Raw genomic sequence first — 26,308 nt, 5'->3', positions numbered from 1 at the left:
GGTGCAGAGCCTGGCAAGGAAGGGGGGACAGGGTGCAGAGCCTGGCAGGGAGTGAGGGAGGCTGGGTGCACAATTTGGTTCTGAATGTTTTTTCTTGTTTTCCTCCTCTAAATCTGGGGTGCATCTTATGATGAGGTGTGTCTTATGGAGCAAAAAATACGATATTTATCTTTTAACTTTTCCTTTTGTTTGACTTGTCCTGCATTTATTGATCTTAACAAAAATTTAATTTTTATCTTATTTTACTGTATCTGTCCGTTGGTTCTATGGCCTAACAGTTTCAACGGCAGTGAGCATCCTACCTACCTTTTGCAGCGGGGTGATCTTTCTAGTTTTACCTGCTGATATTTGGTAGTGCTGTGGCGATAGAGAGTTGTGAAGGGGATATTCATGTTCCTTTTATGTGGCTTACCAACGAGAGCAGCGCATCGTGGAGGATGTGAAAGATGCGAGTCGACAGAGGATTCGGCACTTGGGGGTCTCCCATCATGCCAAGAAGGGTGCGATCACTCTGCCTCGGAAACAGCTCGCTCGTTTGGGGGCCCTGCAGTGATTAGCTAGATTTGTGCGAAGGCAGTCTGATCTGATATGCAGCTATTGGCCATCTGGGACCCTGCCTGCCTTGTGCTGTGGCAATGTGGAGTTCCAACATTGGCTTTGGTGCTCTCCATCTTTGCCAGTGGTGTGGTTTGGCAGGGATTTGGACGGCGCAGAGGCATGGAAAGTGACAGTGGCTGCCCAAAATATAAGTTCGTTCGGCAGGAAGGTCTTCAGCTGGCTGTGTTTGGTGATCCCCACTGGCACCTACATCACTAAGGTCCATTCGGGAGGGCTCAGGGGTCCAGACTATGGTCCGCTATTTGAAAAGCCCTATTCTGCTTGATCATCTTGGACTATTCAGTAGGCACCAGCAGGAGAATTTAGTATTCCTGGCACATTTGCCATGAACATTATACAGGCAAACTGCAAGCCTCTTGTACATAAGTAAAACACCTCTGGAAAATGTAATGGGGCAATCTGACAAACTGAAGAGTAGCAAATCACCTAGACTGGATGGTATACAACCCAACATACTGATAGAACTGAAAAATGAACTTACAAAGCTATTATTGGTAACTAGCTGATGACCCGGCGTTGCACGGGTATTTAATTATAGCTATAACACTGTAAATGGATTCAAATAAAGATACTTTATAGTGATGAATGAAATTATTTTTTTACAGCTTTATAAAAAGTACAATATTCAAATTATAATGTGAAATATTTGACAAAATGAATACAATACAACTAACACAAAACTTGATTATAAACAACATTTTTAGTTTCACCTCCAGGAGCAAGAACATATAAATTCTTGGGTGAAGAGACCCCCAGAACATAGCACCCCAGGTAGTGAGGGATCTGCATACCAAGTTTCATTCAAATCGGTCAAGCCGTTTTTGAAGTACTGTGAGAATGGCAGCTTTCTACTTTTTTTCCTTTGACATGAATGGGTGAAATCTGATGTTCCGTTTGTAGCTCCGCCCACGTGAGCAGGTGGGCTGAGAGATCCCCAGAACATATCACCCCAGGTAGTTGGAATTACAGTGAGAATGGTAGCATTTTACATTTTTTCCATTGACATGAATGGGTAAAATCTGATTTTCTGTTTGTAGCTCCGTCCACGTGTGCAGGTGGGCCGCGAGACCCCCAGAACATATCATCCCAGGTAGTGAGGGATCTGCATACCAAGTTTCGTTCAAATCGGTCAAGCCGTTTTTGCGTGATCGCGGCACATACACACACACATACATACACACACATATACATACCTCCGATTTTATATATATAGATTTGTCATTTACAGTTAAAATCCACCATTGTATGAAATATTGGAGGATGGAGACTGGCGAGTTTGATTTCAGTGCCAGGTAAAATGGTAGAATATTATAGAGAACAAAATTATAGAGCACATACAAAACCATGGATGAATGAGACAAAGCCAACATGAATTTAGTCAAGGGAAATCTCGCCTCATTAAATCTACATTTCTTTGAAGAGGAGAATAAACATGTGGATAAAGATAAGCCAGCTGAAGACTTTGATGCTTGAACCCAGATCCAGAGGCGAGTGCCATCAATTGGGGAAAGCAGAAAGGAGATTGGCAATAAGGACACAGAGCACTCAGAGAAAGTACAGGACAGGAGACAAGGCCAAGGCCCAGAAGGGACCGATTTATGATCAAGAAACTTCTGGCAAGAACAACCAGTATCCAGAGCGCAGCAGGCAACCAAAAAGTCTTGGTCAGGACTAGTTTTATATACAGCTGGGCATCAGTTCAACTATCAGTTAGTCAGGTGAAAACAAAGTTTAGGGCCATCGGAAAGGATAGTGGCACCGTGAGCCAACTTGCTTTGGCAAAGTATCCAATCCCATATCACTTCCAGAACCCCCATGGAATTTGGGTGACGGGAAAAAAGCGTGCGAGACTTCGGCACGCTGACATTGCAGCGCAGGCAATTCAGCACAAGACCCCAGCGCGCCGCTTAAAAAGTTACTTTTAAAGAGCTCCGATGGGGGGTGAGAGGGGGGAACCCCCCACTTTATTTATTCAATTTTCTATACCGTTTTCCCAGGGGAGCTCAGAACGGTTTACATGCATTTATTCAGGTACTCAAGCAGTTTTCCCTCTCTGTCCCAGCGGGCTCACAATCTATCTAATGTACCTGGGGTAATGGGGGGGATTAAGTGGTTGCCCAGGGTCACAAGGAGCAGCGTGGGTTTGAACCCACAACCCCAGGGTACTGAGGCTGTAGCTTTAACCACTGCGCCACACTCTCCCCTTTACTTCATACTCTTCGCCTAACTCTATAATGGAGGGTTCCATCCCCCCAAGCCTCCCCCCCCACGGCAGCGCGAAGAGTAGTGGGGGGTTCTCCACTAACACCCTACGTCGGAGCTCTTTAAAAGTAACTTTTTAGGCGGCACACTGGGATCTTGCACTGCAATGTCGGCGCACGAATGACTATGAACTGGAATTTGGCGTCTCTATCTCTGAAGGGCTGGCCAAAGGTAGCCTCTCATGCTGCTCCCACTCGCAACCCACATAAACTTTATAAAATGGCAGGGGAGCGAGAGAGGCGAGGGCACGCTGCCAGACCCACAGGGAGGGGGAAGAGACCAGATCAATGAGAGAGGGGGAAGAGAAAAAGCTCAACATGTAGATCAGGTGAGGTCAGAAGCTGGGCATTTTTGCACTCTTGGCCAGAGCCTCACCTGGTCCACTGACAAAAGTTACTAAAATCTTTGGACCTGACTGACAACTGAAAGGATGTCCACATTTTGCATCTGCCACATTTTGTTTGCTTATTCTGAAGTAGTCAACAAAATAAACAGATAAATTGAAAACAGTGAAAGGTGCAAAAGATGTAACACTAATCTTTCTACTATACAAATTTTCTGCTCCTGTTCACTTAGGATTTATTGAAACATACAATGTCTGTGTCTATGAGGCAAACATGGTTTTTCCTGTTGCATAGAGCACTCTGGACCCCTGTTCGTTTACAAAAATTGGATTGCTCTAAGTCTAATAGATGTTGGCATTGTCATCTTGAAGCTGGAACTTTAGATCATTTATTGTTTTATTGTCCATTCATTAAGGCTTTTTGGGTGTCTATTTGGGATCAAATAAATTGTTTGTTAAGAGAACCTTGTAGCATTGTCATATGACACAATTTTATTTGGCATGACTATGAGAGCTAAATGTCAAATTAGAGAGCTGCACGGGAACGGGGATGACGGGAATCCCGCGGGACCCGCGGGGATCCCGCGGGTTCCCCCTTTGGGTCACGGGGATCCCGTGGGGACGCCCCCTAGGGTCGCGGGGATCCCGTGGGGACGCCCCCTAGGGTCGCGGGGATCCCGTGGGGACGCCTCCGAGGGTAGCGGGGTTCCTGCGGGGTTGGATTGCAGCGGGGTTGGTCGAGCCGCGAGGGTAGTCTCCTTCTCCTTACCTGCCCTGTCGCAGCACACATCCGAACGGAAATCTTCCCGATGTCAGCGCTGACGTCGGAGGGAGGGCTTAAGCAAAGCCCTCCCTTCCTCCGACGTCAGCGCTGACATCAGGAAGACTTCCGGTCGGCTGTGTGCGGCTGCGGCAGGGCAGGTAGGAAGAAGGCAATGGCGAACGAAAGAGGGGGGAGGGGGGCGGTCCGCCCCGAAGAATGTGCACAGCCGGTCAGGTCCCCCGATCGACCGACAACAGGCCCGGCCGACAAACCTCCCTGCCCTGTAGCCGCGAATCTAAATTACCTCTTACAGCAGCTTCACTACTCCAGCTGCTGTAAGAAGGTAATTTAGATCGCGGCTACAGGACAGGGAGATTTGTCCGACCGGGCCTGTTCTGTTGTCGGTCGGGTGCAAAAGCGCCACATAGGTGGAGGCAGGGAGGGAGGAAAGGTGGAGTTGTCGGTCGGGTGCAAAAGCGCCACAAAGGTGGAGGCAGGGAGGGAGGAAAGGTGGAGTGGAAAAGAAAAGACGCTTAAGGGGGGAGAAGGCCGCTGAAAGTACTGGGGAAGACAAAGGGGTGGAAAAGAACGCTGAAAGGACATGGGGTAAACGGGAGGAAGGGGGGGGGGAAGGACCCTGAAAGCACTGGGGAAGACAAAGGGGTGGAGAATGCCACTGAAAGGACATGGGGAAGACAGAGGGGGGAGAAGGCCGCTGAAAGGACATGGGGAAGGCAGAGAGGGGAGAAGGATGCTGCCTGACAGGACATGGGAAAGATGGTGGGGGAGAAGGACACTGAAAGGAAATGGGGAAGAGGGAATGGGAAGAAGACGCTGGCAGGGAAGAAGACAGAGGTGCCAGACTATGGGGGGAGCGGAGGGAAAAAAGATGGGTGCCAGACCAATTTGGGAGGGGGGAGAAAGGGAGAGGCACAGTAACAGAGCAAATGGAAGACGCAGAAGGAAGAGAGACAGTGGATGGAAGGAACTGAATGAGAACATGAGGAAAGCAGAAACCAGGCAATAAAGGTAGGAAAAAAAAATTTTTATTTTTATTTTTTTTGCTTAAGGATAAAGTAGTATATTAGTTGTGTTGATAAAAATTTATAAACATTAGAGGCTCTGGTAGAAACCCGTTTACAAAGTATGTATTCTTCCCAATTAATATTTCCAAATTAATAAAGTCTTTTTGCTTATTTTTAAATGGGTTTCTACCAGAGCCTTTAATTCAGTAGCATAATTAAATGAAATAACTATTTCTGTAGTTTATAGTGACGGGCGGGGACGTAGGGGATTCCTCACGGGGACATAGGGGATTCCTCGCGGGGACGGGCGGGGACGGAGGGGATTCCTCGCGGGGACGGGTGGGGACGGAGGGGATTCCTCGCGGGGACGGGTGGGGACGGAGGGATTCCTCGCGGGGACGGGTGGGGACGGAGGGATTCCTCACGGGGACGGGTGGGGACGGGTGGGACTTTGGCGGGGACGGGTGGGGACGGGTGGGATTTCTGTCCCCGCGCAACTCTCTATGTCAAATATCTGCTAATAATAACAAGCTTTTATTGATATTAACAGGAGTTGCCATCCAACAAATAACACATAATTGGAAGGTCTGTAGAACACTGAATTATTATTTTTGGTGGTCTTCAGTTTGTTATGTGTATAAAATGGAAAGAGCGTTGGCTGTTCAAAAAGGTTACGGGTTGTGTGGGGACCTTTATTAAATTATAGTAATGAATAAGTTACACTTTTCCAAATCTTAATACACATGTGGATTTGGGGGGGGGGATTTGTTGTTTTTCCATTAAGAATATATAGATGATTGTCGTAAGATATTATTTTCATGTGGTATATATTAGTTGTATATGAATTTGGGAGGGGGTGGGGTTAAATCTTCTTGGTGTATGATATTGAAAATTTTTCAAGTGATGTTGTATTATATTTGGTTGATATTTACTGTACACTTGATGTAAGTTTAAAAATGAATAAAGAAATTAAAAAAAAAAAAAAAAAAGAAACATACAATTTGACCACAGAAACATTTGCACACAATTATGGTAAAATTATGTTCTTACCTGTTAATTTTCTTTCCTTTAGAAGCAGCAGATGAATCCAGAGACCAATGGGATAGCTCACTTCTACCAGCAGGTGGAGATAGAGAAACTGATTAACAGGTGTACTTATTTGCTGGCACTCCTCCTGTCTCATCAGTATAGCTCCTTGCCCAAGCACATTTAACCATCAGTAGGTATAGCATGTAAAAAACTTCTTTCCCAGAACACCTCGCGAACAGCAACGATACAGAATACAATCATGAACAACACCCAATCACTAAAAGCCGTACACGAAAAACTGACAACCAGATACCAGAAAGGGTGGGGCTCTGGATTCATCTGCTGCTTCTAAAGGAAAGAAAATTAACAGGTAAGAACATAATTTTACCTTCCTTAGCAAAGCAGCAGATGAATCCAGAGACCAATGGGATGTAGCAAAGCAATCCTTAATTTGGGTGGGAAGCAAACGCCGCCTTCGCAACGACCGAAGCATCAAAAAAGCCCTATCGCATGTGCCCGCACATCCATGCAGAGACGCGGAGAGAAGGTACTCTTGGAAGACCAGTTAGCCGTGAGACAAATCTCCTCCAAGGCAAAAACCCTCTGGGCCGAGCCCAAGAAGCAGCCATCGCTCCAGCGGAATGGTCATGAAGTTCAATCGCCACCCGCTCCCCTGCCAGCAGGCAAGTATAAAGAATGTCCTCCTGGACCATTGAGCGAGGTAGGCATCGGATGCCGCCATACGCCTGAGGCGTTCCTTGAAGAATCCCAAAAAGGAGATATAAACCACTAACAGTTGTTAGAAACCGATCTCGCGGAGAACTCTACATACGTTTCAAAAAATGCAGTGAATAAAAGTACTGCTTCCACTATCTCCTTCCAGGAAGAAGGAAGGAAAAGCAAGCATGATGTAAAAGAAAGGATGACACCCCCCTAGAAAGAAATAGTGGTACCATCCGAACTGACACCCCATATGACGGAAATAAGGAATAGGAATCCCCGTTGAACAAGGCCTGCAACATCGCAACTGCAAAGCTGAACCATGACCACAAGGAATCCTTTGGACAACCGCACAGCTCTTTAGAGCCCCAAAGGACAAGGCTAAAATGAAGCCATCGGTAACTTAGAAGAAGTACGTGAATGAATTACACCAAACCGGGCTTTCTAAGAGGTGCATGAATATACCGCCTTCTCTTTAGGAACTGAACTACAGGAAGCTGAGAAGTCAGCGAAGGGCCATATACCTAGTTCCTGTAACAAGCCAAGAATGGTAATTGAAGCTGAAGGGAATTGAACGCTATGCCATCGGCAATATACCTGTGCTAAAAAGGAACTCAGGAAGGGTGCAACTGTTGAGAAGTATTCAAGAAAGGAAACACCTCCAAAAGGAAGCAGAAGCCACAGGAGAAGACGTCTGTAGCGCCTGGATAAGAGAAGAAACAACATGCTTCGCATTACCGTCACACGCCAGTCAAGACTGCTCAAAAGCTAGGTCGTAATACCAAAATAGTATGAATATCCATGTTGATCTCGATCAAGGAGAGCAAAGTTGGAGATAAAAGGAAACTTCTTAGTCCGGCTGTCGAAAGGCTCACCAGATCCACATAGCAAGGATGGCGCAGCCAAGCCAGAGATTGTACCAATACTGTGCCCCTAAAGCGAGCTTGAGATGGCAAATCCAAGCTATCATCAGCCAGGGGAAAACAGTGAAAGAGAGAAACCAGAGGATTTATTATTTTTTTTTTTTAAAGCCTACAGCACCTGGTATTCCCAGGTGGTCACCCATCCAGGTACTAAACAGGCCCTATCCTGGTTGGCTTCTGAGATCAGACGGGATCGGGCACATTCAGGGTGGTATGGCTGTAAGAAAGAAGCCACACTTTTACCCCCTTTAACTCCCACTTCCTGTGCCCGCCTAAGAAGCTAGGAAGCATGGAATTGTGAGACGAGGCCATGAGGTCAAGTTCCAGGAGATCTTATTTCCACCACAAAAAAAGTGGAACACCTGAGCCAAAATTCCCAATAACCAGGATGTAGAAGATATCACTATAACTAACGTCTACACTTCTAGAGCGTACGCAGTGCTGTACACAGTAACATCCAATAAATGAGCTATGCTCAGATTTCGCAGAGAGAAAGACTAACCAAACTCTTTTCCTGACCTGAAAAATGATCGGTCAACCGAATAGAAAGATGAGGGTCTACCCATCGAAGTAGAACAACCACTGTACCTGGCAACTGAGTACATCACCTACTGCCCAAGCTGCAGAGAAACACCCCCATCATAATACTGACTGAAAGGGCCCTCAGCGGCATTCCGGAAGAATGGTCTGAAGCTCCAGAAAGGAAGCCTGACCATGCTCAAGAGTAGAAGAAGGAACCAGAACTTAGTCGCCTCTGAAGACCAGACTCCTGAAGCTGAGGATGGAAGCCACCGAGCCCCCCAACCCGACAGTCCGGAATAGTCGGTGGTCATAAGCTAGTCCAGGAAAGACCGAGGCATGCCCTGGAAAGACAATCTTTCTGAGCCCCTAAATCATACAAAGCTATGCAGGAGAAGCCTAGCAACTAATAGGAGCCCAGAGATACCGAGAAGCACTGGAATAAAAGCGGCTGCTGAGCGTTAGAAGGGAAAGCAAGCTGAGGTTCCCAGAGGGGTCAGCAATATGGATGCTAGAACCTGAACAGAATCCCATACTCTTAGCCAATCTGAGATCGAGACTCCACACTCAAGGCTCTGGAAAGAAATACAAGTCTCTCCTATAAGAATAACAGCCTCAACCCGATATACCTATAACTAGTATAACTAGTATAACTAGTATAACTAGTATAACTAGTATAGGAAAAAAAGAGCACTGCAAATATGAAGATGCGCATGTAAAGAATTGAGGAAAAGAAACCACCCGCTTCGTGTCAGTCAAAAGACCCGACTGGAAGTCGTCCGAATCAAGCAGGCAGTCAAGCATAAATCAGACAAATCGCCTGGCAGTGCCAACGAACCCTTGGGTAGGTGAAATGGAATGTGCCCCAAACCGAAAGCGCTGCTCCAAGAGAGGCAGGCCAACCTAGTGCAGACTCAGAGTCCATAGAGAAAATGTAAATATCTTCCCAGGTTGACTGCAGAAATGGGTAACCCTGAGAAACTAATGCAGCCGAATGGAATCCAGCCTGCCCAAAGCCCCCATCTTGGCCACCCACTAATAAGTGGTACCCTAAGAACTACAAGAACTGTCCCGAGGACCAGCCACCCTTCAAAGAGAAACGCAAAACAGAGAGACTCTGGAAACGTGAGGAGGATGCAAAGGTGCAAGCATCCTGAAAAAAGTTCACAGCTCCCTGACCTGACAGTAAAGCGACTACTCCTTCATGAGAAAACTGTCAACCTGGAAAAAGAACACCGTCTTGCGATGTGAAGGGGAGCATGAGGACATTCAGCAACCTGCCTGAGCTTTACGCAAGCAAAGGAAAGACAAGGCGCACCAGGCGTAATCCAGAAGCAGCATACGCCTCTCCAGAGAAACGAGCTGTACCTGGCCGAAAACAGACCAGGTTTCCACTCCCAAAGAGAGCGTAAGGGGAGAATTCATTGGGCATACAGTGCCAGCTACCCTACGACCTCGCAAGCAGAGGATCTTGCCCTTAGGGATCAGCCGCCACTAGACCATGCTTCTAGAGCAGAAGGCCGTCTAGCTTTTTTTTTTTTTTTTTTTAAATAGACTTGAACCTTCGCCTCTTCTTTTGGAGCCATATCAGCTCTACTCCTTAGCTGGGGCTTGAACCTCAGCTCCTTGTTACTAACCCAGCACACAACCCTTGCGCCACCAGGTTTTCACAGACAAGCTGGCCCACAGCAAGAAGAAAAAGAACCATCAGGCCTCAAGAGAGACCCTCCACTCGGAATTCCTGCAACTACCCCGCAGAAACAAGTCAAGAGCCCAAGCAGGCGGACGCAGCACCCAGGCAGAAGGCCTAAGGAAACCTCCAACCTCGCCGCACGTTATCGGAACCCCGAGTGAAGAAATGAACCACACGAATGATACACTGGCACGCCCTTGACACCTACTCCACCTTACTGTTCGCTAACCCATAAGGCAGCAAAACCAAGCGTAGGCAGCCAAACTCAGGGCAGAAACTTAATGTGGAAGTGCCTAGGGATATAAATGGACAGCCCCCAATAACAACCTTTTTTTTTTTTTTTTTTCTTGTTAAGAGAAGCATGTGGACAACACCACAGCAAATGGAGCACTGCAATACGGGGCACAGCTGATTTCAAACAAAAAATAAGCCACGGTACACGCTTAAGTTAGCTGTAGGACATGAGTCAATGAACCCCGCGGCGCTGGGGGCCCAAGCACGGGCACTTTCCTGCCAGAATCAAAACCGGCTGGCTCCCCCAACAGCGCTGTACAAAACAGACCGGGAGCTCATAGCCAAAACTGCAGCACACCGCTCCGCAAAGCAGACGGCGAGGCCCGCGCTGAGAAAGGCAGCCGCCCAGAATAACTCCCCGAGTATTGCAGTGCTGGCGACCCAAACTCGGACCGTTTCGCGCCAAAATAGGCCGGCTCCTAGAACATTGCCGCTCACACCGGCTCGGAGCCCATAGCCGAAGCGTATAAAAAATGCAAAACACACCTCGGGGAGGAAAGGGGAAAAGGCGCATGGCTCCCAACAGTAGGGGAGCACAAGCTCGCACCACCCGCGCTATAGAACGATTCAGCTCCAGTTCAGATAATGTATAACACACCCGGAGCCGTCCTCACAATTTGCGACCATATCGAGAGCCACACAGTTACATTTACCCACGGGCCGTGGCAGTATCAAGAAACAATGTCCCAGAAACTACCAACCCCACAGCACAAGCGCTAGGGTAAGAAAAAGAAGCGCTCCTTAGTTATGCGCAGGAATACAGAGGCCACCTACCTCACTGAAGCAAGCTGATACAAAAACATATTCCACCACAAAACAAAACTGCCATAGTCAAAAACCCACAGCTCTCACACAACCACAAAGTTCAGAGACCAGTAGAATAAAACACATACTCACAATCTACTGGATAGTGCCGGTAGACGCCGGCAACACCTGCTGCCCAGCACGAGCAGGGCAAAAAAGTCAGCTGTGTAGGCCCTTTTTTTTTTTTTTTTTTTTTAAATGGGAAAGAAGAAAAATAGGGACCAGGGCAGACCCTCTATCATTGGAGGGAGGGTGAGGCAGGGACAAGGGGGGGCCCAAGTGTAACCTCTAAAGCCGGCACCGATTAGCCGGACACCCCTGTCTCACTGAAGAGAAAAAACTCAACAGGAGAAACAGAATGGCAGTCTCACTGAAGAGAAAATCTCAACAGGAGGTAATAAAGTTCCAGCCATAGCCAGAATCCAGGAGCTAGTTGAATAGCGACTTCCACCTGCTTGGAGATAGAGAATACTGATGAGACAGGAGGAGTGCCAGCAAATAAGTACACCTGTTAATCAGTTTCTCTATCTCCACCTGCTGGTAGAAGTGAGCTATCCCATTGGTCTCTGGATTCATCTGCTGCTTTGCTAAGGAAATGTATATTATATACAAACAGTAATACTTACAGTTGGTCCTTGGGTTTTCTACAGCCATGTAAACATTGAGGTTAAAGAAAATAGATGCTGTCTTCATTTAAATATTAATGAAATTATAATTTAAAAAAAAAAAACCCCACAAAACTAAGTAACAGATCAAGAACTTTGTTCTCTTAAACCAAAAGCTATCATCTCGACAATGAAAACAGCAATTAAAGATTAAGCTTCTTTCTGCCAATACACACAGGAGTCTGTATGTTAGGTGATCAATCCGGGCTCATAAACTGCTTGCAGCAACATAGAAACAAAGAAATATGACGGCAGATAAAGGCCAAATGGCCCATCTAGTCTGCCCATCCATACATCTTGCCTGATGAACTTTTTGCACTTCTTCGAGGTAGTAAACAGGTGGATAGACAAGGGCGACCCGGTCGACAATGTATATCTGTATTTTAAGAAGGCGTTCGACAAGGTTCCACATGAATGACTACTTCGTAAAATTGCAAGCCATGGAAGAGGGTGAAATACTCACGTGGATTTAAAACTGGCTGAAGCATAGGAAACAGAGTGGGGTTAAATGGACAATACTCGGACTGGCATAATAATATATTTGTTAAGAGGGGATATGGGTGGGTATTATTTTATTCATTTCATATGTATGAATTAATTAATATTTTTTGATGTATTAGGTTGGATTTCCTGAAACGGGCAAGGAGGGATTGGGAGGGTTTTCTATTTTAATTATAATTGTTATACATATTAGATGTATTACATAATATTCAAGATATTATAGAATATGAATATAAGAATGATATGTTGTATTTAAAGTGTTACATGAAGGAAAATCAAGTGTGTATTTATAAGATCATATGACTTTTTCTGATACACTTGTTGTGATATGCAAAACTGAATAAAGAAATAAAAAAAAAAAAAAAAAAAGACAATACTCGGACTGGAAGAGCGTCACCAGCGGGGTGCCGTAGGGCTCGGTGCTTGGACCCGTGCTCTTCAACATCTTTACAAACGATCTGGACATTGGTACGACGAGTGAGGTGATTAAATTTGCGGATGATACGAAGTTATTCAGAGTAGTGAAGACACAGGGGGTTTGTGAAGATCTGCAACGTGACATAATCAAGCTTGAGAAATGGGCATCGACATGGCAGATGTGGTTCAACGTGGATAAGTGCAAAGTGATGCATGTCGGGAACAAAAATCTCATGCACGAATACAGGATGTCCGGGGCGGTACTTGGAGAGACCTCCCAGGAAAGGGACTTGGGAGTTTTGATTGACAAATCGATAAAGCCGTCTGCACAATGTGCTGCGGCGGCAAAAAGAGCAAACAGAATGCTAGGAATAATAAGGGGATCACGAACAGATTGGAGAATAATAATAATAATAACAACAACTTTATTTTTATATACCGCCATACCACAAACAGTTCTAAGCGGTTTAAAAGGGAAGAGACTGTATAGAGACAGCGACATTACAGAGAACTTTCAAAAAAGTTTATGGTGGAATTCGTTATGTCATATATAAAATGGAAAAAACATTATCTATACAGAAAGGGAATTTTAGAAAATTTCAAGATGTGTGGGGGCCATTAACAAATTACTGCAATGAATAGATTTCATTTTTCCCTTAATAGTATAAATTCAAGATAGAGAGAGGGGGATAATTTATGAGCTTTATTAATGTGAAGAAAGATTGGAAAGTATTTATTACATAAGAACATAAGAAGTTGCCTCCGCTGAGGCAGACCAGAGGTCCATCTCGCCCAGCGGTCCGCTCCCGTGGTGGCCCATCAGGCCCATTGCCTGAGCAATGGTCCCAGACTATCCCTATAACCTACTGCTACTCCTATCTGTACCCCTCAATTCCTTTATCCTCTAGGAACCTATCCAAACCTTCTTTGAAGCCTTGTAACATGCTCCAGCCTATCACAGCCTCCGGAAGCGCGTTCCATGTATCCACCACCCTCTGGGTGAAAAAGAACTTTCTGGCATTTGTTTTAAACCTGTCCCCTTTTAATTTCTCAGAGTGCCCTCTTGTACTTGTGGTTCCCCATAATCTGAAAAATCTGTCCCTGTCTACCTTTTCTATACCCTTCAGGATCTTGAAGGTTTCTATCATGTCTCCTCTAAGTCTCCGCTTTTCCAGGGAGAACAGCCCCAGCTTTTTCAGTCTATCAGTATATGAGAGGTTTTCCATACCCCTTATCAGTTTAGTTGCTCTTCTCTGGACTCCCTCAAGTACCGCCATGTCCTTCTTGATATAAGTGTTTAATACATAATATGAAAGGGGTGGGAGGAAGGGAGATAAACTTTATAATCTGATTTATTAAGTGTAATATTAAATGTTTTATCTAAGTTTAATTGATTGTACTTGTTGATCCACTTATTGTAAGTTTGAAAAATGAATAAAGATTTTATTAAAAAAAAACAAACAAACACATTGGCATGCTAAGTTTAGTCTGGTTTATCTGGAAGTGTTTTGGAAGTCCATCAGGTTGAAGTGGAGTCAGAGAAATTTGTCAAAGAGCTAAGTTTTTATTGACTTCCTTCCTAAACATTTGGTACGAAAGTGTATTTGGTGCTAACAGGTACCACCAGGAATCATCCCGTTAGCTGCAGACCTCATTCTGCTTCTTCTCTACACAGTCAGAGCTGACACGAAAGGTGATAAACCACCCAAAACACAAATAAAATAAGAAAAAGGAGAGAACAGAAACACTCATTCTGGCTCACGTTGCAGAAGGGAAAAACTGCAGGTGGCAGTCGAGCTCCCAGTGAAGTAAGAGGGTCACAGATAAAATCTAGAGTGGATTCCTTCTGCATAAGGCTTGTGGCCATGGGGAGATAACCCGCTTGTCCAGAATGACACACTTATTGCACTGGAATTTATATTTATCTCCAATGTCTTATTATTTGAAATTGTGTGTAATCCCAGGTTTAGGAATGGCATTTTTATCATGAATGTATTATTTTATGAATTGTGGGGCAATCGTATAGGTGAAACGCGGCCACGTCCTTAATAAAAATCTTAGATTTGGATTTTGTTTGGTCTGCTTTGTTTTGACCCACAGGCTGTACCCATTCAACATGGAAGGTAATTCATTCGCCACATGTCCTCCAATCTAAAAAAAACTTAATATTCAACCATAAAAAAGGATATAATATGGATTTTCTAGCAGCAGGGAAGCAATACAGGCTTCTTTGATCATGGGACGAGCCATTAGTGTGCGTCGCCTCCAGTAATGCTAGATGGGGGAAAGATGTAAAAGGCATCAGCTGCTTTTTATTCTGGCACCAATGTGAAGGAATGATCTTACTTGCAACAGAAATCTTGCATACTTACATGATCTCCTGTGCCTGCCAAATGGATACACACAGGCCTGTATTTGCTCTTCCATTCTTTAGGCACTAGGAACTGGAATCTAGCGTAATTCAAACAGAATGCCTCATTAAGAACAAAGTCACAGCTAAATAGAGCTAAGAAAGAAAAGAACTGATGTCTATTCATCACAATACTTTGCCAATGGCCCCCATATCTTTACAAAGTTATTATATGTCCCTTTTTGTACCGCTATTGCTCTTTCCATCTTAAAAATATGGCATAACGAATTCCACCAGAATGTGTAATTAAGATTCTTGTAATTTTTCCAATTTTTCCTTTTCTTTTCTTTCTAAGCTCTATTTAGCACACTCAAGGGGGAGGGTGGATATGGGGTGTAATTTAATAAAATATGTTATCATATGTTATATAATATAGTATACTCTATTTTAGTTGAAAATGTGATGAAGGGTGGGTGGGTGGGTAGGGTTTTTTTTTTTACACTATTAGATTTTATGTGTTAGATATTATAGTGCTATATTGGAATTACTTGTATGATATATTTTTGTGCACTTGTTGTTTGATTTGAAAATGAATAAAGATTAAAAAAAAAAAAAGAACAAAATCACAGCAAGTCAAACTGCTGCAACTGTTAAAAACCATATATTTGAAGTGAAATCTCATGACTATTTCTTTTGCCCAAGGAGATGTCCTTATCTCTACTATGCCTACTTTGTTATGATGGTGCCAAGCTGAAAACATGATTTCTTTACTGGGAATTTGCCCTGAAAAGCAAGGGGCAGCTGGTGCCTTGTTTCAGTAGACCACAGAAAAGCCTCCAACAGCTGCTGCCATCAGCTAAAGCAGTAGTCAAAAGTTTTGTTTAAATACAGAAAAAATATGATTAGAAACGTATTGTAAATGATATTTAGTAGCAGGGTTTCATTCATACCACATGAACAAAAACTGTTAACATAACACAAATTGTGTGTAAAATAATAATCACAAAAAACGGAGAAAAACAAACCTCAATTGCGAGCAGCCGGGACTACACAAGTACCCTAAGCCGCTTGCATCATCACTGGTTTATAAAAAAAACTCCATACAGATATATATACTTTGCTTTCCTTCATATGCAGCCAAGTGTGTATTTTCAATTTTTTCAATATTCAGTTAACTTAGTGTGTATCAAAAAGGTGAAAGAAATCCCAAACTATCTAAAATATTAGCGAGGGCAACAGCTCAGCTTCAAAAATTCAAACGGTTTTAACAAACGTGGAACCCAGAACAATCATATCAGATGTAAAAAATATCACTCATCTGAAGGTGTAGTAATCAAAAACCTCTCATCTCATCCCGACAGAAAAGTCTTTCTGTTTCGCCCGAAAAGGCTACTTCAGGGCGAAACAGTACGGAGTTTTTTTTATAAACCCGGCTGCTCGCAATTGGTTTGTTTTTCTCCGTTTATTGTGATTATTATTTTACACACAATTTGTGTTATGTTAACAGTTTTTGTTCATGTGGTATGAATGAAACCCTGCTACTAAATATCATTTACAATACGTTTCTAATCATATTTTTTCTTATTATATACGATTGTATTGTATGTATGTATTGTATTGTATGTTTAAATACAGGTCAGTATCAGTAAACCATGCTCCGGTTTGAAAACAATGAGGAGGGGCAAGTGTCTTCCAGTGGCAGGAGAAGAAAGTGTGGTTTTTGGTGGAAAGATATATATATATATTTTTTTTAATACAGTTGCCTTTTTTTCTATTAAAAATAAACCCAGACCTCCAAGCCTCAAAACAATTCCCTTTCACAAAAACTAAAAGTCAGATAGGTCTGCACTGTTTCTAAAACCAAAAATAACCAAACCTTCCCTTCTCCTCCCCCACAAAAATACAGGTTTTACTTTTTATTTTGTTCCCTGGGTTAACTTGTAACATTGGGAAAACGTTTATACAAATTAACTCCTCTGCCCTTCACATCACTCCCAGCAACGACTCAAAGCTTCCCTCCACCTCTCTTACCCTGGGGACAATGTACTAAGCTTCTGATGATACACTGGATGGTGTTGAAAGCCACCGTTTTTGACGACTGTGCCGGATGCAGGAGCAAGTGGGCGTCACTCCTGTCTCATTTATTTATTTAAGGTAGAGAGTCTAAAGGGGAGGGGGGCTTGGCAAGGGGGTCATAGGGTTGGGAGATTCCACTATACTAGAGAGTTATGGGTTTTATTGGTGGGGGGTTAAAGTCCAAATAATAAAACTTAAAACCTTTTAGGTTTTTTATGCAAAAGGATTATTTTTTTTAATCAGGATTAGGATCTAACCATATTTTACATATAGAATGTACTGTAATACAGACCATTTTTAAAGGTTCACAAACTTTCACATAATTGCATATAAAACAAAGCTAAAAAAATGAAATGCACATGAATGAACTTCTAGTCGCCATTAGTTACAAAAGGGCAGAATTACCATACCTTGCTGTAATACATTCGGATGGCATGATTTCTGGAACATAATGAGCCAAGGGAGAAATAAAGTGTCCATCAAGGATTTTACAGTCACTCTGTTCCTCAATCTAAAATATAAGGGGAGAAAGAGAAAAATGTTAAAATTTGGGCCTAGTGCTGTGAATTTTCTGCAGGACCTCAGCTGTAGTGTCGGAGTGGTAGACTTAGGAGTAATGTCAGAAAATTATTTTTCATGGAGGGTGGGCGAAGCCTGGAATGCCCAATGGTGACAGAATTTAAAAAGACATGGGATGAACAGAGAGGATCTCCAATTAGAAAATGAACAATATGAAAACCAAAACTGAAAAGGTTGCATGTGTGTTTGATGTGTTGAGTGGTGCTTAGATATTGACTCTGCCTGAGAAAAACTAAGGTCAGTACTGGGCAAGCTTGCACAGTCTGTGTCTTGTATATGGCAATTCAATGGAAACGCCAGAAATCTGGAACACGAGGACAGTGCCAGGTAGACTTTTAGGATCTGTATCCCACAAATAAGACTGTTTGGATAGACTGGAGTGGGCTTTGACAGCAACTTCTGTAGTTGGAACCTAAGGACAGTGCTAGGTAGACTTCTATGGCCTATATCTCAGAAATACTAAAGACAGACACTTTAATCATGAATTAACAAGTAACGGACAGACTGGATGGACAGTTCAGGTCTTTATCTGCCATCATTTACAACATCACTATGTTCCTTTTCCCTGTGGCCTGAGGAGATTCTACTATAGGCTTCAAAAAACCAAAAACTAAAAATACTAAGAAAACTCTACTAAAAAAAATTGGTACAACTCTCCTTTTAAACCCAACATAAGGATGACAGCTGCACTAATATTTCAATTGTTAAATAAAGGGGCTCAATTATCCCTAAGAATGACCAGAAGCCCCAGGCAGGTATTCATAGGTGACTAGCACCAGCAACTAGTCCATGCCTCCATTCTTCCCTGGGGGGGGGTCCTGGATAGGCATAGCATCTAGAACTTTCTTCTTCTTGAAGTTTCCATTCTTCACACGGGTACAGCATCACGTTATCAGTTCTTAGGTTCCCGGATGGAATGTTTTTGCTGACTTGCATTTTCCTTTCAGCACTGTTCATTGTCTTTTCCAGCATCGGTTAGTGTCCTTGAGAAACTCTTCACAGCAAGACGTCTACACACTCACATGCCACACATTAGCATCTCAGCATCTGAACTGAAACCAGTTTGCACAAGCCCGTGACTAACAACTTCAGCAAAACATAGGAATAGGTCTCACAACCTGTAAAAGTCTCCCATAGGCTCCTGTCATCCATCTCACTTTTATCCCTGTTTTTAGGGAAAAAGTACAGTTTCCTCTGTAATGGGGGGTTCCCCCCCCAACAGGAGTGCCAACAGTTCCAAGTAAAGTGGGGGGTTTCCCCCAATACCCCCTCAGAGCGCTTTAAAATACTATTTAAATCCAGCACGCAGACGTCCTGTGCGCGATTGTCTGCGCGGCTTTGACCCGTCACCGTTTTCTCTTAGCATAGAAAATCTCTGTTACACTTTAGAGGCTAGCAATTAAAGAGGCTATTTTACAATTGCTATAGTATCAGTATAAAGCATGGCTAATAGGCATATGAAGCCTCAGTTTAGATTTTTATGCCCTCCCAACCCTGGCCTGATCTCCGATTTATAGGTTCTTGAACCAATTAGAAGGCTACATTAAGTAATCAGGGCATCTCTAATAGCAAGTAAATAGAAATAGTCTACTAGATTCTTAGAGGGGAATATACCAATACTGTATCATTACAAAATAATACTATAAGCTAAATGTTACCATAGAATAACATATGTATACCTAGCAATCTTAGAGGACTTTAGTGTACATACTTTCATTCCCTTTGCAACTTAAAAGAAAATAACCAATATTAAGATGCAGGCAACAGTCCAGCAGCAAGATGGGAGCTAATCTGTTGGTGAGAGGTCATAGCACTCAGGGAACCGGTCCAATCTCTTGAGGCTAAAGTAGCCGAGACAAATAGGTACATAGAACATAAGAATAAGAATTGCCATACTGGGTCAGACTGAAGCCCAGTGTCCTGTATCCAACAGTGGCCAACCCAGGTCCCAAGTACCTAGCAAGATCTCAAGTAGTACAAAATAGATTGTATGCTGCTTATCCTAGGAATAAGCAGTGGATTTCCCCAAGCCCTACGGACTTCTCTTTTAGGAAATTATCAAAGCCTATTTACAGACCCATTGCTTCTATTCCTCTCTTTGCAAGACCCATGGATTATTTAGAGCAGTGTTCTTCAACCGCCAGTCCATGTAGGGCGGGAACGTGCCTCAGGGGGCCCGATGAGCTGGGTACCCACATGTCTCCCTCCCTCCTGTGCGATCGATGCAGCGTTTTCATTGCCGCCTCCTAGTGTTATGTTCTGGCTGGCTCCCAAGCGCTTGTACTGGAAGTCTTCTCTCTGACATCGCAACGTCAGAGGGAAGGCTTCCGGATGAGGCACGGGACAAGCGAGGAGCCACCGCACACGGCTTTGTGCAGGCTGCAGCAATGAGGAAGAGGGAGCCGGCCAGAAGATAACACCAGGGACGGCAATGAAAACACGTAGCACTCCGCGGGCAGCATAAAACGGCCAGGCAGGAGTAGGCCAGAAGATAAGACACCCGCTAGAGGGAGGAACCTAAGTGAGGCACAGCATGGGGGGGTGGGGAGACAACAAAGGTAGGGGGAATGATTTTATTTTCAATTTCGTGATTGTGTCAATTTTGAGCATTTTCATCTGCTGTCTATATTTTGTATTGTTCAGAAGGAAATGCATTTGTTTCTTTTTCTCTGGGGTTGTACAGCATACAGCATCTTGAATCTTAGGGTTTCGTTTGTGCATATTAGTACTTTTAGTTTGTGTTCTCGTATTTGCATAGGGGTAAGTAATCTGTGTTCTGGTAAGAATGAATGTGTAGTTTAATTTTGTGGTTAACCATTATGTGTTGTTAATAAGATTATATTGTGTGTATATATGAAAAATGAATGGAAAAAATAGTGTTACAATTAGTACTATTATGGGGGCGGGGTCTGGGGCAGAGATGGGCGGGGTCTGGCCCACGACTTAGCCTAGTGCTCTTCAACCGCCAGTCCACAAAATAATTCTTTTATTTCCGCCGGTCCATAGGTGTAAAAAGGTTGAAGAACACTGCTTTAGAGCCCATAGTTCCTAATCAGGTTTTAGACCTTTGCACAGTACTGAGACTGCTAGCTGCTCTGTTGCATTATCTACATTCTCTTTAGTAGAAGTTCAGGAGCATTACTACTCCAAATTGATCCGAGTTAATTATGAGCATTTATTCTGTTGTTCAGACTCAATGGGTACTACTGGTGTTGGTTTCATGCTTTCTTTTTTAATTCACAGACCTATCAGCTACTATAAGATGATATATTTTCTTGTACCTGGAATAATCCCTGCGGAGTTCCACAGAGCTCACCTCTTTCTCCCTTTGAATTCCATCACTGTTTTCCTCTCCACCACTTTCCTCAGGGCATTCCAGGCAACTACCACCCTCTCCGTGAAAAAGAATTTCCTAACATTGCTCCTGAGTCTTCCTCCCTGCAACCTCAAATTATGCCCTCTAGTTTTATCATTTCCTCTTCTCTGGAAAAGTTTTGGTTCTATATTAATACCGATCATATCTCCTCCAGAGTATACATATTTAGGTCTTCCAGCCTCTTCTCGTACTTCATTTGGTTCATACCCCTTACCATTTTCATCGCCTTCCTCTGGACCGCTTCAAATCTTTTTATATCCTTCACCAGATACGGCCTCCAAAACTGAATACAATACTCCAAGTGTGGCCTCACCAATGACCTATATAGGGCCATCAACACCTCCTTTCTTCTGCTGGTTGTTCCTCTTTCTATACAGCCTAGCATCCTTTATCACACTGTTTAGATGCCTTTAGATCCTCAGACACAATCACCCCAAGGTCCCTCTCTCCATCTGTGCTCATCAGCCTCACACCTCCCAGCACATACAGTTCCCTCAGATTTCTACCCCCCTTCCCTCCAAATGCATCACTCTGCACTTCTTCATATTGAATTTTAGTTGCCAGACGCTAGACCATTCTTCTAACTTTTGTACATCCTTTTTCATGTTTTCCACTCCCTCCGGGGTGTCCACTCTGTCACAAATCTTAGTATCATCCGCAAAAAGGCCAACCTTACCTTCTGACCCTTCAGCAATGTCGCTCACAAACATATTGAACAGAATTGGTCTATTTTTCTCAGTATACATATATATTTAAGACATGAAACAGGAAATTCACATATTCACAGGCTATTCCCTTTCCCTGCTCTACAAAGTCCCCCTTGCCATTTAAACATATGTACGTCCCAATGTCTGGGTCTCTCCATATGTTTGAATGCTGGTATTTACACATGGGATGCTTCCAAAATAAAGATCTTGGTGTCACTATAATTATTGTAGCTAGCTGGACTTTTGAACCTTGTTGGAAGGTAGGAGTGAAGGAACTCTGGAGTTTTAGCTATTAATATAATCAGTGTTGAGCACCTGTGCCTCTCAAGTAGTTCTTTAATTCCTACCTTGAATTCCTATCATGGTGTCAGAAGATGGAAAACACCAGATCATGGAATTTGCAGACCTGCAGCAACCCAACATAGGGGACCTAACTCAGGGGCTTCAAGGTAAGATAACGTTATTCGCTGACGACGTCAAACTATGCAATATAGTGAGAGATGGCAATTCACCCGATAGTATGACACAGGACCAACATTTGTTGGAGCTTTGGTCCTCGACCTGGCAGCTGGGCTTCAATGCTAAGAAATGCAAGATCCATGCACCTCAGCAGCAGAAATCCGTACAGAACTTACACCTTGAATGGTGAGACCTTAGATAGAACTTCAACTGAACGAGACTTGGGAGTGATCATCAGCGCAGACATGAAAACTGCTGATCATGTGGAGAAGGCTTCATCTAAGGCAAGACAGTTGTTAGGTTGCATCCGCAGGAGTTTCGTCAGCCGGAAGCCTGAAGTCATAATGCCATTATACAGAACCATGGTGAGACCTCATTTGGAATACTGGGTGCAATTCTGGAGGCCACACTACTGAAAAGATGTGCTGAGAGTAGAGTCGGTGCAACAGATGGCCACCAGGATGGTCTCGGGACTCAAGGATCTATCGTACGAGGAAAGACTGAAAAATATGCGGCTGTACTCACTCAAGGAACGTAGGGAGAGAGGAGACATGATCGAGACGTTTAAGTATATTACCGGCCGTATCGAGATGGAAGAAGAGATTCTCTTTCTGAAAGGACCCTCAGCCACAAGAGGGCATCCGCTCAAACTCAGGGGCGGGAAATTTCATGGCGACACCAGGAAATATTTCTTCACCGAGAGAGTGGTTGATCCTTGGAACGAGCTCCCGGTGCAGGTGATCGAGGCAAACAGCGTGCAAGAATTTAAGAGCAAATGGGATGCCCATGTGGGATCCCTTAGAGGGTTAAGCCAAGGGAGCCTGTCACCAGGAGTGGGATCCCTAGGATAGTAGACTTGGGGGTGGGTCAGTAGAGTGGGCAGACCTGATGGGCTATGGCCCTTATCTGCCGTCATCTTCTATGTTTCTATGATAGGATAGCCTCAAGCTTTCAGAAGAATGGAAGAAGCATTTGGCAGCTTGCTGAACTCATTTTCAAGGCACCCCAAGCGATCAGAGAGAAGTTAGAGAAACTGGGCCTCTTCTCCCTTGAAAAGAGGAGACTGAGAGGGGACATGATCGAAACATTCAAGATAATGAAGGGAATAGACTTAGTAGATAAAGACAGGTTGTTCACTCTCTCCAAGGTAGGGAGAGTGAGGGCACTCTCTAAAGTTAAAAAGGGGATAGATTAAAAGGGGAAGCATAAGGAAGTTCTTCTTCACCCAGAGAGTGGTGGAAAACTGGAATGCTCTTCCGGAGGCTGTTTTAGGGGAAAACACTCTCCAGGGATTCAAGACCAAGTTAGACAAGTTCCTGCTGAACTGGAACGTACACATGTAGGGCTGGTCTCGGTTGGAGCGCTGGTCTTTGAACCAGGGGCCACCGCATGAGTGGACTGCTGGGCAAGATGGACCACTGGTCTGACCCAGCAGTGGCAATTCTTATGTTCTTATAATATATGGAAGTAAGCAGCTCAGGAATTAGGCTATCTAGCTGGGGTGTCAAGTTATATAGTTATGCAGACGATATTACAGTTGTGTTTTCAATTGCTTCCCTGCCATCAAAACAACATCTTTTTTCTTTATTAAACATTTCTATACCACTTATGACTGTGAAGTGGTTTACATTGCACATTCAGAATTTCAGGAACAGTTACATACTCAGAGTGTCACATAAAATACAGACGATATTTGACAGCATTTCCTCCCATACTAACCATATTGTCCAGATAATGTCCTCTGTGAAGGATTGGATAAGAGAATTCAAACTAAATCTTAATCCTAAGAAGAACAATTTCTTGTCATGCCAGGATACACCTTTCAAAAACTCTCAAGCACACAAACCGTTGTTACAAGGGAGAGTGTGGCGCAGTGGTTAAAGCTACAGCCTCAGCACCCTGAGGTTGTGGGTTCAAACCCACGCTGCTCCTTGTGACCCTGGGCAAGTCACTTAATCCCCCCATTGCCCCAGGTACATTAGATAGATTGTGAGCCCGCTGGGACAGACACGGAAAACTCCTTGAGTACCTGAATAAATGCATGTAAACCATTCTGAGCTTCCCTGGGAGAACGGTATAGAAAATTGAATAAATAAATAAATACCTGGTCAATATACACAGGATAGTCCTTTGGAACCAGTTGCTGGCATTTCTCTCGGTTCCCAATAATCTTTCTAAATTCAAATATCCTGGGAAATGGGAACACAAACACAGCAGTTATCAATCTTTCCGAGCCTACAACTCCATTCACACATTCTCCTACAGGCGCAGACCAATGGCATCTTTATGAAAGGCACACCCAAGCCACTGACCCCAAATGCAGGTTTTGAAACCCCGTTTGGGGTCATGGAGCACAGTTTGGAAAACCCTGGTTTATTATTTCTGCTGATATATCTTACCGAGTGGTCCAAATATCCAATATACAGTGGTGCCTCACACAACGAACTTAATCCGTTCCAGGAGCAAGTTTGTTATGTGAAACGTTCGTTGTGTGAAACGCGTTTTCCCATAAGAATACATGTAAAACAAAATAATTCGTTCTGCAGCCCTACATTTTCCTCCCTCCACCTCACCTTATATGCAGAGTTTGCCAGCTTTCTTTTTCACCCAGCCGCACGCTTTCAAAAAGCTGTGCACGCACAGCTGCTGGAGTTGATCAATGTTCTCCTCTCCTGCAACTTCCGGTTTCCGGTTGCGTCAGAGGAGAAGATTGAACAACAGAGCATGCGCGCATGTGCTGCTCTTTGAAAGTGTGTGGCTGGCCGAAAAAGAAAGCCGGAAAACTCGGCATCTAAGGTAAGGTGGAGGGAGATGATGGAACACTGCATTCAGACAGGAGGGTGCTGCTGTTCCCGGCTCACATTAGGAAGCGGCGAGAGTAGTTCCGCCCCCCCCCCCCGGGCCCCTCGGGCGACTTCGTTGTGTGAAACGAAGTTCGTTATAGGGAGCAAGACAAAAAGTTCGTTATGCGCAGCGTTCGCTGTACGAGGCGTCCGTTATGCGAGGCACCACTGTACCTTCAATATCATATAATCCACTCTGTCAGGGCCTTTTTCCCGAAACTAAATTGTTTAAAACGTCCACTTTAGACTTCCCCGACAGAGTGAATTATATGATATTGAAGGTATATTGATTATTTATTATTTATGCTCACATGTGGGACCATCTCTAAGAAAAGGTGAATCAAGTAGCAGATCCAAAATGTTGAGAATGGCTGATTTTTCATGTTATGGGTCCATAAGCAGTCTGCAAAAAGAGTTACAAGTTTAAAAAAATGTCTTTTTTATTTAATTTATTTCTGGTCACCTTGTCCATGAGATGGTCACTTTACTAATCACATTTTAAAAGATGGCCTTCAATTTACAAACAGCAACATAATCTGTCCAACTTATCTGCTGTTTTTTTTTCCCAAACTGGTCTTATGATTTTACCATAAGGCAACATTACATAGTAACATAGTAACATAGTAGATGACGGCAGATAAAGACCCGAATGGTCCATCCAGTCTGCCCAACCTGATTCAATTTAAAATTTTTTTTATTTTATTTTATTATTATTTTTTTTTCTTCTTAGCTATTTCTGGGCAAGAATCCAAAGCTTTACCCGGTACTGTGCTTGGGTTCCAACTGCCGAAATCTCTGTTAAGACTTACTCCAGCCCATCTACACCCTCCCAGCCATTGAAGCCCTCCCCTGCCCATCCTCCACCAAACGGCCATATACAGACACAGAGCGTGCAAGTCTGCCCAGTACTGGCCGTAGTTCAATATTTAATCTTATTTTCTGATTCTAGATCCTCTGTGTTCATCCCACGCTTCTTTGAACTCAGTCACAGTTTTACTCTCCACCACCTCTCTCGGGAGCGCATTCCAGGCATCCACTACCCTCTCCGTAAAGTAGAATTTCCTAACATTGCCCCTGAATCTACCACCCCTCAACCTCAAATTATGTCCTCTGGTTTTACCATTTTCCTTTCTCTGGAAAAGATTTTGTTCTACATTAATACCCTTCAAGTATTTGAACGTCTGAATCATATCTCCCCTGTCTCTCCTTTCCTCTAGGGCGGGGGTCGGCAACCTGCGGCTCCAGAGCCGCATGCGGCTCTTTTCCACCTTTGCCGCGGCTCCGGTAGTGTGTCACGCAGGCATGCAGCTTACAAGTCCGGCGTCGCGGCGGGAAATAGCCA

General features: G+C 43.9%; 1 protein-coding gene and 1 non-coding gene across 6 annotated transcripts in view; both read right to left on the bottom strand.

The window, feature by feature from the left end:
• Positions 1-26,308, bottom strand: part of ABHD18 (abhydrolase domain containing 18) — a 128,329-nt gene that overhangs the window by 59,190 nt on the left and 42,831 nt on the right. For all 5 annotated transcript variants that reach the window (XM_033939008.1, XM_033939039.1, XM_033939029.1 and 2 more), the window contains exons 3-7: positions 24,228-24,312; positions 17,413-17,513; positions 14,949-15,027; positions 14,766-14,850; positions 11,620-11,647 (exon numbers count right to left, since the gene is read on the bottom strand). In XM_033939008.1, the coding sequence (XP_033794899.1) occupies positions 11,620-11,647; positions 14,766-14,850; positions 14,949-15,027; positions 17,413-17,513; positions 24,228-24,312 (378 nt within the window). The remainder of the gene's footprint in view (positions 1-11,619; positions 11,648-14,765; positions 14,851-14,948; positions 15,028-17,412; positions 17,514-24,227; positions 24,313-26,308) is intronic.
• LOC117352732 lies at positions 7,790-7,908 on the bottom strand. The gene has a single exon (XR_004537800.1). It is a non-coding gene; the product is annotated as a 5S ribosomal RNA (ribosomal RNA).

This window comes from Geotrypetes seraphini, chromosome 1 (assembly GCF_902459505.1).
Source record: "Geotrypetes seraphini chromosome 1, aGeoSer1.1, whole genome shotgun sequence".
NCBI classification, from domain to species: Eukaryota; Metazoa; Chordata; class Amphibia; order Gymnophiona; family Dermophiidae; genus Geotrypetes; species Geotrypetes seraphini.
Note: the sequence above shows the minus strand (reverse complement) of the source record. Positions and strands in the feature narration are given on the sequence as shown.